This window comes from Sceloporus undulatus, chromosome 4 (genome assembly GCF_019175285.1).
Source record: "Sceloporus undulatus isolate JIND9_A2432 ecotype Alabama chromosome 4, SceUnd_v1.1, whole genome shotgun sequence".
In the NCBI taxonomy this organism is placed as follows: Eukaryota; Metazoa; Chordata; class Lepidosauria; order Squamata; family Phrynosomatidae; genus Sceloporus; species Sceloporus undulatus.
Window position 1 is genome coordinate 123186686 of NC_056525.1, and position 16672 is coordinate 123203357.

At 38.2% G+C, this 16672-nt stretch overlaps 1 protein-coding gene across 5 annotated transcripts in view; it reads right to left on the reverse strand.

The window, feature by feature from the left end:
* CEP350 (centrosomal protein 350) overlaps positions 1 to 15414 on the reverse strand; it is a 71731-nt gene extending 56317 nt beyond the window's left edge. For all 5 annotated transcript variants that reach the window (XM_042462262.1, XM_042462267.1, XM_042462266.1 and 2 more), the window contains exons 1-10: positions 15269 to 15414; positions 14203 to 14317; positions 12271 to 12394; positions 11036 to 11643; positions 10085 to 10198; positions 8223 to 8339; positions 6800 to 6946; positions 4673 to 5313; positions 2064 to 2182; positions 412 to 1406 (exon numbers count right to left, since the gene is read on the reverse strand). In XM_042462262.1, the coding sequence (XP_042318196.1) occupies positions 412 to 1406; positions 2064 to 2182; positions 4673 to 5313; positions 6800 to 6946; positions 8223 to 8339; positions 10085 to 10198; positions 11036 to 11643; positions 12271 to 12394; positions 14203 to 14254 (2917 nt within the window). In that variant the 5' untranslated portion in view covers positions 14255 to 14317; positions 15269 to 15414. The remainder of the gene's footprint in view (positions 1 to 411; positions 1407 to 2063; positions 2183 to 4672; positions 5314 to 6799; positions 6947 to 8222; positions 8340 to 10084; positions 10199 to 11035; positions 11644 to 12270; positions 12395 to 14202; positions 14318 to 15268) is intronic.
* Between the last annotated feature and the right edge of the window lie 1258 nt (positions 15415 to 16672).

Sequence of the window (16672 nt, forward strand, 5' to 3'; positions counted from 1 at the left end):
AGAAAGTGAACACTAAATGCAATCTGAATTTCAGAGTGACTTACTTATCTCAGCAAAACTCATCCTAATCCAATGAGAAGCTTTATACAGAGCAAAATACGATTTAGACTAGAATCTCAATTTCTTCTCTCCTGCAATAAGATGACTCAGCAAGTTAACAATACTCAGAAGTGGAGAAATCTGAACTTATTAAGTGACTCCAGTGTAAAAGAGTAGACGCCAATATTACCAAGAGAGATTGGAAGCTTGCTATATTTCAGCAAACATGGATATCCACAAAATTAAATTGCAGATTTATTATTGATATAAAGAGCTAAAGCTCAGAACTGCAAGTAAACATCATGCAAGTCTAACTCTTTTGGCAGTTAAAAGCAAAATACAAGAAAGAGCAGCAAGCCTCTCATTCCTTACCTTTTCCATACAGCTGGCAAGATTTTGTAAAAATGTTGATGACGCTATGTGGACTTCCTTTGGATAGCTCATCCCAAGGTCTTTGAGAACTCTTTAGCTGTGTAAAAATAGGTAAATATTTCTCTGCCTCTTTCTGGAATTCTTTTATAGGCTCATAGCCAGTTTTATCTGCCACACAGAATTCTTTTTCCTTTAATATTTCAGTTGTCTTCAATGCTAGGGGCTCATGCTTTTCTCCTTCCTCCTCAGATAGAAGGCCATCGCTGAGTGGTCCTTCGCTTATTGAATCTACACTGCCATTATGCTGTTTAACTTTACTTTCAATACTGGGGGAGCATACTTGTTTCTTGGACAAACTTCCTAGGATTCCTTCAGACTGGTGACTGCCTTGAAGGTTGATACCAGCAGTATGAGGACTGATGGTTTCTGGAAGCTTTTTAAATTCACTGAGATTTCCAACTCCAGGAAGGCTGTCATCAAAATATGCATGAGAGATACAGGTACCCAACATCTTCTGAAGTCTGGCTGAAAAGACATCATCTTCTCTCACAGGGGGGCTGCTGGACTTTGCCCAGTAGCCATCACTCTGGCCTCCTTGCAACAAATCACACTCAGAATTCCACACTGCACCATAGTTAATGCCTGCCCCTGCTAATTTCTTGGCTTCATTTTCAATCCGATTTGATAGAGAGGCTGCTGTTGCTTTCAGGGCTTCAATACGGTTCAATTTACTTTTATACTGATTAATGGTTGGCTGTACAGCAGATGGCATGAATGGCTGAGATCCCAAAGGTATAGAACCCACAGCAGTGCTATAGCTTCTTCTAGTTGAGAATACAGGATCAAAGTCCTTTTGTAAGATACCCCTGTGATCCAGGGATAAATGTGGAGAGAATAAACTTCCATTCAAGATAGCAGAAGACTGAGAGCAAGGAAGCTGGGTGTTAGAAGTCAGCCTATCCGGCTGAATCCACAAAGGCCCCAACAATTTATTCCTAGAAACATAAGGTAAAATTATCATAATCATACATGGACAGAATTTGTACAAGATTTCATGATCAACAATTGAACACATGAATGTATTTGAACACAATTTCTAAACTGAGCTTTCTGTTTAGTTAGATGACTTTTTTTCTCCTACCTATGGTAGATACATCTTCATGCCCAACTGATGGGACACCTTCTTCCACTTGCACTGTTTGTCAGTGCATGCATGTAAAATGCTATTTACACTTGTAAAATCCAATATAATAAATAATAAATAATAATAAAATTTATTTATATACCGCTATTCCATGGATCATAGCGGTTTACAGCATAGTAAAAACAATTTAAAAACACAATATACAATAAAATAAAATATATTTGCAGCATCAATTCCATCTGACCAAAAAAGTGACATCCTCGTTTTCTCACACTGTATCTTGTACAATGACACTTTGCTTTTAATGCCCCTCTTATTGTAGGAAGTTTCAAGGTACAGAATTCTGAAGGACTGCATTTCAAATTAATAGGGTGGAGGAGAGAGAGAAATTTCATACCTCTCTGGTGATATATAGGTTCTGTTGCAATATAGCCTGTTAAGACTGCTGCTTTTCTATAGGAAGTTCCTGATGCTCAAAAAAACCTTAAACACCCCCTTGTTCTCTTACCTGAGAACAGGATGAGGTTCAGAAAGAGACATATCACTACTGGAAGATGCGCTGGGAGGACGCTCCTGCACCTTGTTCTCTTTGTCAGATTCCCCAGATGGTTGGTAACCAGGTTTGGACTGGAAAGTAAACAACCGTTTAAGAAAATGAGTGTACATTGCCAACATGGAGTCAACAAAAATCATATATTTTAAAGGAGTGACAAAATCCCAACTGACTGAGCCAACAAATGGTATCTGTTTTGCAGAGAAGCTGATACCAGGTCATTTGGGAATAATAAAATATTAGTGTTAGCTGGTCATATAGTAAGTAAATCTCACTTTCATATCTAACACAACAGTTCAGAGCTTAATTACTATGAATAAAAGGTTTATTACACACATGTCTTGAAATAGAAAATGCAAATCACTCAACAGCCTGTTGTGAAAAATCTGCACGGCACTTTGCAGATAAAGTCGCTCAGATTCATTCTAATTTGATGTTACAGTTGATACAGTGCCAGTGGATGTAACCTCGGCATGTGTTTGACTCGTGTTAGTGGATATTTTTCAGTTTGTGCAGCTTGATGATGTGGACAGGATCAACAGAGAGGTGAGAGCCACCACATGTGTTAGACCCTTATCCTTCCTAGCTTATTAAACAGGCCAGAGGGGGACTGGCTGAGTTGTTGAAACAGGTAGATTTCCTACAACATTGCAGTGTTCCAACTTGCCTAAAGCAGGCAGTTGTGATGTCTTTGTTGAAAAAGCCACCCCTAAATCCTACTACAATGAATAATTATCAGCCAGTGGGATGGAACTTGAAGGTACTGTTTCAAATGACTACATTCCTTCCAGGAGGGGTGAACCCAAAAGGTAGTGCTAGGTGACTCCTGCTCGACCCCCTGGCCATTGGCCTGTAGGGTCCCTAAGGGTTCTGTTTTGTCCCCCAAGTCATAGAACATATTCATGAAACTGCTGGGAGAGGTTGCCAAGACTTTTGGGGTGCTGTTGTCAATTGTGGATGACATCCAACTCTACTACTCCTTTTCAACCCAATGCTAGGAGGTTGTACTGATCCTAAACCAGCGCCTGTCATCAGTAATGGACTGGATGAGGCCAAACAAACTGAAAATTAATCCAGGCAAGACAGAGGTGCTCCTGGTCAATCAGAAGGCAGATCAGGTAATAGGGATTCAGCCTATGTTAAATGTAGTTATGCTCCCCCCAAAGACACAGGTTTGCAGTTTGGTTGTACTCCTGGACTTTGCTTTGGAACCCGGAGACTAAGAATTCTGCAGTGACCAAGAATCTACATCTTTTCTACATCTAAAGCTTGAGTGCCAATGGTGTCCATTCCTCGGGGCGTTAGATCTGGCCACAGTGGTACGTGCCTTGGTTACATCCTATTTGGATTACTGTAACCCGCACTGCTTGGAGCTGCTTTTGAAGAGTGTTCCAAAACTTCAGCTGGTCCAAACAGCTGCAGCCAGATTGCTAACTAGGGCAGGTTACACAGGGCACACAATGCCCCTGTTGAAACAGCTTCACGGGCTGCCAGTTTGTTTCTGGGCCAAATTCAAAGTGCTGATTATGACCTATAAAGCTTTATATGGCTAAAGTCCAGTTTATGTGACAGCCATATTTCCCTGTATGAGCTGTGCTGGGCTCTGAGATCATCAACAGAGGCCCTTCTCTCAATCCCACCAACATTACAAGCACAGCTGGTGGGGATGCAAGAGAGGGTCTTCTCAGTGGCTGCCCCTAGACTGTACAACTCCCTTTCCAGGAAGACCAGAATGGCCCCCTCCCTACTGTCCTTCCATTGTCAGGCTAGGACAATTTCATTCAGACAGACTTTTAAAACAGAGAGTCTTTAAAGAACGGGCTGGTGTTATAATGGTTTATTTGTATGTTTTAAAGTGCTTTTATCTTTTTTAAACTACATTTTATTCTTTCAATGAGCTATGTGTTTTAATAATGTAATAGTTTAATTCTATTTTAATGCTCAATTTTGTAGGTTTTTAACTGTATTATTCTTTTATATGCCAAGTTGCTTTGAGTCCCAATTTTGGGGAAAGTGTGATATAAATAAACATCTTATCTTTGCAAAGCAAATCCATGCTTTCTTGAAACAAAGAGCTTTTTAGAGATAACAAAAAGGATGGATTAGTTCACCAATGTAAAAGTCCTGTTCTCTACATCTGTAGGGGGATTTTTAAGAATATTCAACTAAATGTATTCAGAATCCTGCATCAGGCCTTCCCCCTTAGTACAGAAATGAGTGGAGCCAGCACATGCAGGGACATTAGATCACCTGGGGTGGGCAAATATGGCCCCTAGAAAAACTGTGCTTTTGAATTCTTTTGAGTATTTGCCTTAGAAGAGAATCTATTTACATTACTATAACCAGGTAGGCAGCTAGTAAGAGAAGGTTACAGATGGCAGCCTGCTAATATATTTTTTACAGATAATCCGTATCTCAGTTTGGGTTTTACTCAAGATGTGGAAAACCTACTTTCTGCTGTTCAGTACAGGTGATTCTTTATAGTTCTATCCCAAAAAACTAATATGGAAAAAACTTTCTATTGGCCAGGAAATACCACATCCTGTCATTCAAAATAGTAATACCTCTCCCTCTTGTCCAGAGGGCACTGGCTGCTCCAGCAAGGTCTCTTCCATTAACAGTTTAGAATAAGTCTCCTGTAATTGTTTGTTGGCTAATTCAGGAGCTGGTGTACTCTTTGTCTTGTTAGCCAGAGCCTCTCTTTGCTTCTTGTAAAGTTCTTGAAGTCTCTTATTCCTTTGTTCTGTTGCCTCTTTCTGTGCTTTCTTCTCTTCACTTTGCCTCTTCTTTCTCTCTTCCTGTTGTCTAACAATATACTGCCGAACTTCATCTGTATCATAGTGTCTTTTCTTAGATGTGATTTGAGGCTCCTCATTAGCAGAAAGCTTGTCTGGTTTTCTTTTCGTTGGGCTATGACTCCTAGTAATTGAAGAAGGTGCTGTTTTTTGACTCCGGCTTTTTTCATTCCTGTCTTGCTGAGACACAGTGTCCAGCTGGAGATCGTCAAGAATCCCACGGATCTCCACGGGTAAAAAATCCTTATTTACATGGTCTTCGCCCAGTTTAATATCCTGAAGAGCAGAATCTTTTTTCTTCAGATTATTCTCCATTCTTACTTTACTCCGTGACCGTTCTGGACTTTTTGATAGGGTTTTGATGGTGACCTCTAGATTGAAATCAGATTCTGTCTTTCCTGTGTGGGAGGCTAGAAAGGTGGTGGGTGGAGTAAAGACAAGTTTAATATATTACACATGTGATTTTCATAGGTGATGCACATCAAACATACATGAAAAATATCATTTTGTTTTGTTTTAAACTGGAGAAGGCAACACATGGACAAAATTCACATCCCTGCAAGGCAATTTTTGTGCCCATCTTGATTTAAATATTTTTACCAATTGCTATTTAAAGTTTAAATGCTTGCTTTAATTTTTCCCCCCTGTTTTCAGTGAAAATTCAGCAAAGTGGCAATTACTGGAGCTGGAGAGTGTGGATCCTGGAGGTGCAAACAAATCACATTAAAGCACGCGAGAGCTAAAAATGCTGAATTCTGTTGGTTTGATTTTTCATGCAAGAGAAAATATTTACTATGAGTTAAAGCTCTTTCAAGTGAAGGCCAAAGGTATTTACAGCATAATAATAACCACTATAGGAAAACAGATGCAAAAATCTGAGCACATCAAAAATGATGGATTAAATAATAACAAAAATTTACAGGCTCTAATTTTTGTAGTAGTAAACAGGTATAACCCTGCATTTTGCCCTCCACACCATTTAGCCAGTGTACACACACACACACACACAACAATTATATACCTTGTAATCAATTTTGTGAACACCTTAATTTTTGAAGTAAAATTCAATTTTAAAAATTCCAACTTGTTTTGCAATGGGTAAACATATAGCTTATTTTTGGACTATCCAGCTGACATGCTTACTAATGACTTATTGAAAGGATTAGTCCTAAAATATGTTTTAAGCCCTATGATTTTATAGGAGAAAAAAGAGTTATTTTATCTCTTTGGTAGTATCTACTTTGGAAAAACAAGCCTTCCTTAGTTGTAGTGCCACATGGTCAAAGACTCTTATTTACTAAAACCTAACTAAATAATTTAATACCATGTCTACATACTGGGGGAAGAAATACATTCTTTCAAAAGTCCAGAATCCTCCACCCTTCAGCCTCACTGGAATAACTTGTTAGTATTCAGCATATTTGAAAGTACTGATTTACAAAGAAACCAATACAAAAGAAAAAGAAATATGCCACATGTATTCTAAACATAGAGCCTGCACAGACAGGCCAAAAACAGGCTTTGGGTCACTTTGGAAGTATGCTATTTAAATGATGCATGCATCCTAAGAGGAAAGAAGCTGTGCTAAAGCTGTGGTCCAGTACAACACCATTAAGTTTCCACAGTGTCTGTACATGCCTTGTATCATGCTCACTGACGTAAACAAGCTTCTTCTTTTGTAGTGTAAGAACTGTGTATACAGCATAATCCTAATAGTTACTTGGAACTAAGTCCCACTGAGCAGAAGTTCTTTTGCTTTTGTTTTTAACTTGGAACTTTTTTATAGGTCAAGAACTGCAGGCAAACGAACAAGCTAATTTTTTGTGTCATAAGACTTAACAGCATGGTATACAGCATTTAAGAAGAAGAAAAAATATTACAAACAGTTCATCATACCAGATTTAGTGGATTTATCCTTCCCCATTCTGTCACTGGATGATAGCTGCTTGTCCTGCTGTTCTACTTTTGGTGCTGGACCCAATATCTTTTTTGCCAGTCTCTGTCCATCTCGCCAGGAGGATGTACTTATTGTATTGATACCACCTAAACAAAGAATGTTAATTGAAAAAATGAAATTGAAAAATTGATTAATAATGTAAGGTTTCATTAATGTAAACTTTCAGGACACAAGGACATGATGCAGGGAAGACAACACCAAGAGTGGAGTGGCTCTTCAAATGGGAGTGGCCCTATCAACAGGCTTCAAGTGATAGACACTGGGGACTGTGGCAATAATAGCTCTATCAGCTGTCCCTCCTGAGTCATGGCCTGTCTTCTATGAGCATTGCTTTTGAATCAGTGCTGGTAATGCTTACTTGCAATGCCTGCTTGATGTTCAAGGAAGCCTTGTTCTCCTGCCTTCTCTCAATGAGTCTCAGACAGCACCACTTATTGAGTGTACAGGCGTAGATGCAACCCAGCCCTGGCTTTGCACTCTTAAAAGAATCAGGTGGGCTCATGTACTGCTATGTTCATATGTTGCATGCTGCTGCTCCTGCATTGAAGGGCTTATTTAAGTGAACCATGGAACAAGAATAAGGTGCTAGAAAATAGAGCCATGATAGACATTTTTGCCAGCCACCCAGTAATAATGTGGTAAATTCTGAAATGCAGCCACTCATCATTAACAGTCCCTATGGCCACTTCTGCAAAGAGAATTTAAAAAATGCACATAGCTTATCTACAAACCAGTCTTAGAAGTTATCGTCTCCACCAACTAATATAAAACTAATGAGTCCTAACTGCCTATTCCAGACCAAACCACACCAAAATATTTTGTATGACAACAAAATAGCTTTCTCTTTCTGTCTATTATATTCACTGATGGTATAGATACTGATCCACTGATGGTATAGATGAACTGATGGGAAAATTCATTTTCCTTCTAGTGACTGTGAGGATTACAGTAAAGCTCAGAGGGCACAAAGGAAACCAAGGCGGGTAGGGTCATCAAACTCCTAGTCAAAGAGTCCCATCACTCCAACCTTATGAGTCCTGATTTCTGTATAAGACTATGTCTATAGCTAAACTAACCTTATGTCCTCAATGCAATGGAAGATACTGTTCTTCATTGCTTTGTGTTTTGTTTCTTTTTATTGTTTTTAACTTATTTTATGATTTAATTTGTATCTTTATAAGGTGCACTGTGAGGAGTTTTATCAAAACATACAGTAAATAAATAAGTAAATACAGCTGTCATCTTCCATTATCTTCAAGATAAGGTATTGTACTTGGTATAAGAAAAATAGCAATTTGAATATTGATTCAAGAGCTGAAGCCAACATTTGCACTTAATCATTAGACATAAATTCATATTCACCTGGTTTAGAATCAGGATTTGGAAGCTGGATCACTTTCTGGATTTTGCGTACTGGTTTGGTTGTTTTTCTCTCCTTGCTTTTTTCAGCAGGAGTCTCTTTCACAGCCAAATCCTCTTCTGAAAAACAGTGAGAGAGAAATAGTAACACAACATAAAGGCTTTGTTTACCATCTGGGTTATCATAAATGTATCAACAGTTAATCTCTATAATCTCCAGTCTATCAGAATGTTGACAAATATCATATTACTTTCATATCAAAATTAACTGTTATAAGAGGTAAATGATTAAAACATGTCAAGTTTAATTTTTGCTTTTTAAAAATACATAGGGGGTTCTGAAGACAGAACACTACTAACTTACCAATATGGTTCTTTTAAGTGAAAAGGAGTTATCCTCTAGGGCAGTGGTGCCCAAATTGTGCCCTTTAAGAGATTCTGGACTTCAGCTCCCAGAATCCCAGACTATTGGCCAATATGGTTGAGGCTTCTGGGAGCTGAAGTCCAAAACCTCTTAAAGGGCACAGTTTGGGGACCACTGCTCTAAGGTTTAAGCCTCTCCACTGCCCAGAAAAGGCAGAGATCATGTGACCAAGAACTTTCCCTTGGCACTGTGGAACCTTACCCCTTCTTCAGTTCTGTATCACTCAGCTTGGGACAAGACACATACTGAGAAACCCATGAAAAACAAATAGAAATGCAGATAGACAGAGGAAAAAATTAGGAAAGCATGCCATAAGTTCACCAATGAGGTATGCTCAAATTGGATAGCATTCTTAACTACATTCTTAAATATTCAGATCCTTGTTCATGGAGTGGGCTCTGGATGCCTCCTCACAAAGGTTGCCTTTGCAGAGGCAAAATGACTAACTTGCAATTCCTGGTAAATGAATTTCATTACATGGCTGCACTACACATTTCTGAAGGTGGATGATTTGTTAAAAATGCAGAAAATTCTATAAAGAAAAACAGTGAACTACAGCTGGTCAGATTAAAACTCTTACTGCTTTATGGCTAGATTGCTATTGTATACCATATTGGCATACCAGTCTGTTATTCTAGCAAAGTGCACTTTTTTTTCTTCCAGAAAAGCACAGTGGAAGGCACAGAAAGCCATCTCCATCAGAACCCAGACAGAAGGCTGCCAGCTCCTGGTAGCCTATTTCCTCAGTGCTTGTCTTGCACGTATTATGAAATAAGGGTGTTCTGGAAAGGAAGGTTGCTTTGGACATCCTGAGAATCATAGGATGTACAGCTAGAAGGGGTATATCAGATCCTCTGATGTCTGATTCGGTCTTATTTTGTATAGAATCCTGATGATGAAAATGTAGATGTGAGAGGGATGATATAGGCCAATATCCATTAAGTCTGAAGGAAGAACTTAAGCCTCCCCCAGCGTACTCATGTCAACAACTGGGGGACAGATGCTACACCCTCTTTTCTGCTTCCTCTCTGATTCACAATATCAGTCTCTCTTAGTGACTGATAGGCTGTGTTGGTGTTTGTGTGCAAATTCTGGCTGCCCCCTTTTACTCAAAGAATAAGAAGGTGCTTCAAGCCCCAACATTAATGCTATTCTTTTTACCTAGGCACTCAAAACCATCCAGAATGGAACTGGAGGAATACAATGAGCCACACTCCACAGCAGCAAGGCAAAAATTCTGATGTAATGATCTTCAACCTTTCTAGGTGGTAGAAAAACTTAATGCATTGTGGGTACTTTCTCTGCACCAATCTGAGAAACAGGACTGTAAAATATTAACTATCAGTTTACAAATTAAATATTAAATACATAAATAATATTAGATTTGTGGTCACTCTGCCATTTGCATGTGACTTTTAATACGATTAGCCTTGCTACTCACCTGTCAACTGGAGTTCTAAGTCTCGGCATAACTCTCTACTGAGATTGAGAAATTCCTCTTCGCGCCATACTTTCCCATCAGGAGTACGAATCTTGGCTTCTGATGGATTGAAACCTAACAGTAATAATTAATATAAAGGTAGTCAATGCATTATGTGGACAAGGTCTGTTGTAGACATTTAATATATTTGTTACCTGAAAGAAATTTGGATTCCAAATCTATGCTACATAAAACATAAGAGCTAGAAATTTTGTTGTACAAAATATACAGCAGGATATTTAAAACTGGCTGAGACGGGCTGAGGCTCAAGGGTTGTAACTGAAAAAGTACGTGGGCTCCTGCAGCTCAGTTGATACACAAGGAAAACCCAATCATAGTGGATGATTCCTCCATGTCCTTTCCTAAATGGTAAGGGAATGAGACATACAAACAAACAGACAAAACAAAACTCTCTAAATACAGGAGGGGCAAATACAGAGCAGCTTCAGAATTTATGTACATAACCTAGAGAAATGCTGTAATTAAAATAATGCATTATATACCTGCTGCTCACATAGTATCAGAAACTTCACAAAAAAATATTTGATAAGAATGTATCAGAAAAATTTCTTTGGTAAAATACTATGCTGCCATGATAATCACATGATCAGCACTATCAAAATTTGACAAATAAAACCAAATATAGTACTTGTTATAGAGTCTAAACCTTTGATTGCACATAAGCAAGAATAAATCCAGAAGGCAGCTGCACAGCAACAGCTACATGGATAGAGAATACAGTAAAGATGCAAAGGACAGATCAGAAAGAATTAAAACTCTTCTTTAAAATATTTCTGGCTTAGGCAGGATTCTAACTAATCCCAACAATATTTTTTTTGACAGTTTGTCTTGGTGTTACAAGGCAAATAAAGATCTCTCTGCGCATAGATTTTGAATTAAGCATCAATGTACCTTTATAAGAGGGAGCAGGAGGTGCAGTTGCCACTTTTCTGATTTTAGGTGTCACTGTATTCTCAAGAGCTACTGCAGTTATTGGATGATCTGCGTATTCCAAATGATGCCCTCTGTTACACAGTTCTTCTGGATGGTCCCACTGCTTTCTAATTCGTTCTTTCAGTTTTTCCAGTTTAGCATCATGCTGATGTTGCTTCAAGATATCCAGTCTGTGGGCACTGGAGGTACTGGCAGATGAAGCTGAAGACTCTACCAACTGTAAATCTCTTAGTTCAGTATCCTGAGCTATACTCAGAGATGTTTTGATATATTCATCACCTCTGGATCCCTCAGTCTTTTCCTCCTCTGATCTTGTAGGGGTTATCGTATTAAAAAAACTATCTGAAGTTTGCAAGGCATCAATCGCTGGTCGGTCATTCAAATATCGAACAATAGTATCATCAGAAGAGGACAGGCTTTTGAAATCTCTGCTCTGCACATCTGTTTCATCTGTTTCATAGGCTATACAACTCACTCCTTCACCTTTATTTCCAGCTTCTTTATGCTTCAGACCCCTAGCCTCCAGTTGATAAGAGGTTTGGTAAGATGAACCCCACTGAGTGTGTCTAACAGAAGCACATTAAATATTAAAAATAAAGTCAGGAAGTAGTAAGTAATGCAGATTAATATACATTAAATATAAAGCAAAATGCATCACAAACCTTTTCAGAGTCAGTGGCTACTACTGTGTTCATACTCAAATGATTCCTTACTTTTAATGAATTTCTTATAAAAGCATCTTTATCTTGAAAACAATGTTCCCTTTCACAGTAAAAACACAGTCTAAACTATTTTTATTTTAGCGAAAACTAAATCCTGAAAATGCCTCCTCTTCAGGCACTCATTTCTCTATTCACCAGTTAACTGTGGCATCTCCCTCCAGGAAATGTTAAGGAAAGCTAGCCTTCTAATTTCTCTGAAGATGCCAGCCACAGATGCTGGCGAAACATCAGAAAGAAACTCTGCTAGAGCATGGCCACATAGCCCGAAAAACCCACAAAAAACTATGGATGCCGGCCATGAAAGCCTTTGACTTTACACTAGCCTTCTAACTTTGGAGCCATAGTGGGACCACAGTCACACAGCAATCCATTTTAAAAAAATCAATATATACAAGCCCCTTAAGACCAGAGGGCACAAACACTACGTCTACAGTCCTGAGTTAGCAAAACAGTGGTTTTCTTTCCATTTACCTGAAAGAAGCCAAGGGCTCACGGAATTCAACATGTGCACACTTTTTCACATTGCTATCCAAAGTGGTAGCACGAAGAGGGCTGCGTGAAAACTTCTCCTTCTTTTGACTGGAAGTCCTGTAACCTAAAGAGAAAGCAAGAAATCCTCTAGGTATCTCTGGAAGGTTCAAATTAGCACTCAAGAACAGTAGTTATTATAAATGAACTCTTCTTTAATGTATCTAAGAATTGGATTTGTGCTTTCTGAAATATGTGGTGAAACCGTCAATACAAACAATACACTGCATTTTTAAAATCTACAATATATTAGATATATATATATAATATATTGATTTTGAACTAGTTATTTTTTAAGGCTATTCTTAATTGTGACCTACATCTTAGTCAAAGTTTTGGTTCTGTGGCCAAAATTATGATGCAAAATTACAAGCGTACATATTCCTGTGTCACTGAATTTTAGTGGCAAACTAGGAACATGCTATTAAAATGAAGGATTCTGTGGCAAACCTCTACAAGCCATTTCGAGCAAGTAACGTGTTTGCTTTAAACAAGCGTTTCCTGGTTTGTTGCTGAAATCCTGTGGTACAATTTGTCACTAAATACTGGAAGTGCTATATTTATAGGTGGTTTAGGGATCAAAGGCACCCATAGGCCAACATGCTAGTTTTGACTTCTAGTTCCAAACAAGGGGGAACACTTCAATATCTGTTCTTTCTGCAGGCTTTCCTGCACTCTATGTTCACCTAGTCTGAAGCACATCATTTATCATCAAAGCTGGTGTGAAGAGTTAAAACACTTCCACTGGCATTAGTAAAGATAAATGAGCAACGTCAGGCTACAACGAAAAGACTCACTTGCTTACAATGAAATATCAGTAAGGTTTCTGTGTAAGACATTTTGTGGCATTTATTTATTTATCACTGAGGAAGCTATGTCATTTGTATTCACCTACACGTTAATTTTATCTGAGGATGAGGTTCTTTGCTCAATAGGAGTCACAGTTTCCAGCAATAGCACTGCTGCACATCAAGGACTCAAAAACTGACAATACTGGATTTATCAGCACTTCCAGACTGAGAGTCTACTGCTGGTGGGCAGGGTAATGAGGACTCCAGCACAGGGCTACCTGCATCTACCTAGTCAGACAACATCCTTTTCCACTGTCACCCATTACTACATACAATTAATGTTTCTTGTGGAGTCCCTTCTCAGGCTCAGTCATCATCCATCAGAGCTTGGGCTGATTACATTGTTTTAATTTAACTGAGTTTAATTGCATTTTATTTGTTAGCAGTCTGGAGCTAGTTTTTATGGCCCAATAACAGTATAATAAGACAAGTCCACAGATACATCAGAGGCATTTATATTAAAACACACATTTCAAAGGATTTTGCATTGTCTCATAAATTCTCACCAGCACAAGAAAAAAGAAAAGAAAAAAAGAAAAGAAAAGAAAAAGGGAATATGGGGTTCTCGAGACATGACAGGATTAGAACTCCTATCACACCTTATCATTGGCCATACTAGCTAAGGCTGATGAGGGCTATAGTTAAACATCTGGTAAGCTAAATTCACAGTCTAATGATGAGCATTAAGGATTGTTAGTACAAACTGTAAGACTATCAGAAGTCTTAGAAAAAGAGACTCCTGGCCAACAATGCAGAGAATTTCTCTAAATGGTCTCTACCTTTGCTCTATATACTGTGTTTCAAGGAATCAGTTGGCAATGGCAGCACACAACAGACGTCTCATGATGTTAAAAACTCCTACCATGCACCATGAAACTTGACAGAAGCTCTGCCCAGTCCCCAATCAAATCAGCCCATTTTCCCATTGCTCAAATGTGTGGGCTATATTCAACAAGTATTCCAGTTCAGAGTACTAAGCATCAAAAAACTTATCTGTGAGCAGCCCTGATAACCTAATACATACCTTTCCTACTTATTTTTCTGGTAGTACTGGCAGATGGCTTCTTGCTGTCCATTACAGAATCCAAAACAGCTGTGTTGGTAGGTGTTACTTCCAATTTGTTTTCAATATGCTGCAACTAGAGTTTTGATATACATAAGAAATGCTATACTATTTTTTTTTCTTACAGCCATTAAAAAAAAACAGTCAGAACTGAGTTTTAAAACTGGGTGAATTTATTAAAATCTGACTAAACATACTATAACCAACATAAAAATTAAGCTGGATTTGTACTATTAAGCATAGTCTCCTATCATACTGGAGTTGACATTAATTCAAAATAAGATTTTATTATAGGAATCTTTTGCATAAGCATTTTTTAAAAAATAATAATACTATATTCATATAGGGTCCTCTTCAACAATATGCATTAGACATGAAATGCTGGAAGGCAGTGGGGTATATTTAAAATATAACTTATAAGATATAAAATTCATTATAAGATGAAATATACTTTGTGATGAATGACACTTTGTAAGATGAAATATCATATCAGTAATTTAGTAATTATTAAATGTATTTATAATACCTTATAGGAAGAAAATTCACTTAGATTATGAAATGTCTACATGTGGAAAATATACCTAGACTATGAAGTGTCTATGAGATGTAAGATATACTTCCACATGGAGTATTTAAGTCTGTAAGCTGAATGTAATATAGATATCTAATAAATACATTTCTAGATAGTGCTTATCCTCCTACAACACAAATTTCCTGAAAGTCCAAATGCTTAGGATATTTTGTAAGGGGAAGAATTTTGGATCCCCAACATATTACATATATTGTACATCTAGGAATGGTGGGCAGACATGCAATTATAATAACAGGAATTTTGATAATATAGAACATTGATTCTATACTGCTGATAGAGAAAATACCTGAATCTTTGCCTATTCCATAGCAATCCTAAACCACTCACAAAACCCTCTACTTTCCTTTTTATTAAATTCAGAACTACAGAAAAGCACTGGGATCAAATACGGGGTCTGTCTGCTTTTGTATATAGCAGTGCTAATGGAATACTTACTGCTGCCTTAGTCTGTGAAAAAGCATCCCAAGCTGTGGTTAAATCTGCATGAAGAATTCAAAGCAAACTCCTGTTAGCTCAATTATCACCTTCACAACAAATATTCTGAATGGTCCAACAACATCTTTCAATGGGTCTGGCCCAGGATATTGTACAATATTTTTATTCTGTATACATAATTAATTGAAAGTAAGTATTAAAAAGCATCCTTCTGGTAGTTATTACATGGAACAAGTTACCCTTTTTTACAACTTATTGGAATTAAGTCCACTGAATAGAAGAGCTATATAAAATAAACTTTTAAAATAAAATAGTATAGGAGAATATAGTCCCCTTAACCTTGTAACTTATAGTAGTACTTGCTCATAAACAAGACGTTAACACCAAGAATTTAACATGGTAACTAAAATCATATTTTGCAAGATAGTCATTATACCTATGAGTTCTGTATTTTAAAGACTTTTTCTTACTAGTTGTAAGATTACTGAACCCCAGTTTCAGAAGACCATACAAGTTCCATTGAAGGAAATACTAGTATTTTTTTTTTGCAATTATAATTGCCATTTATAATACTTTTTAAATTCAGTCTTTATTACAAGCAAATTATGAATGCATATTAAGAGAAACTAAAAGTAGAGAGGAAACCAATATGTGGGTGTCTAGAGCAGTGCTTGTTTAAATTATTTAATCTCACAGGGAATAATGAATAGTTTAAATAATTTTATCCCCTGTATGAACACTCTTGAAAACAGTGCAGTTTTCAAAGACATATCCTAAGAGGCTGAAAGTCTTTCCCCATGCACTTTTTCCCTGTGTCCTTCTCATATAATGGCTGTGGGAGGTGAGGGAAGCCAAGCAGGGAGGCTTGCCAGTAGCTGGCTATGATAGATGATGATGAATGGTTCATCTTGCTTGCCTTCCCCACTCCATACCACCTGCATGGCCATCTGGAGAGAGGATATGAACAGCCATGTAAGGACACTTGTTCATCATCAGCTGGTCAGTCACAGAAGAGCCTCCATCAACTACTCTCACCCACCCTACCCGTCTGTACCACCATATAGTAGCTAGCAAAAGGGAGTCAGAGGCTGCAGTCAAGTGAGCAGGCTGGTCAGCAGCTAGCCAATAATGGGAAAATGTTGCTTAACTCATTCCACCCACCCTTGTCCAACTCATTCAGTCATGTAGTGGCCCCATGGCCAGGAGAGTCAGACTGTCATCTGTAGCCAGTGCATACTGATGCAGGCACCCTTTGGGACCTCCCAAAGGTCTTCTAGTGTTCCTGCAGGATGATTCCATCATGATCTGCAGGCTATAGAGATTGCAGTCCACCTCACCTGTCTGCCCTGTCCTCCTGTCAGCCACTACCTGGCTGTGGTGCCACTGAGATTGAGCTGTGGGGGG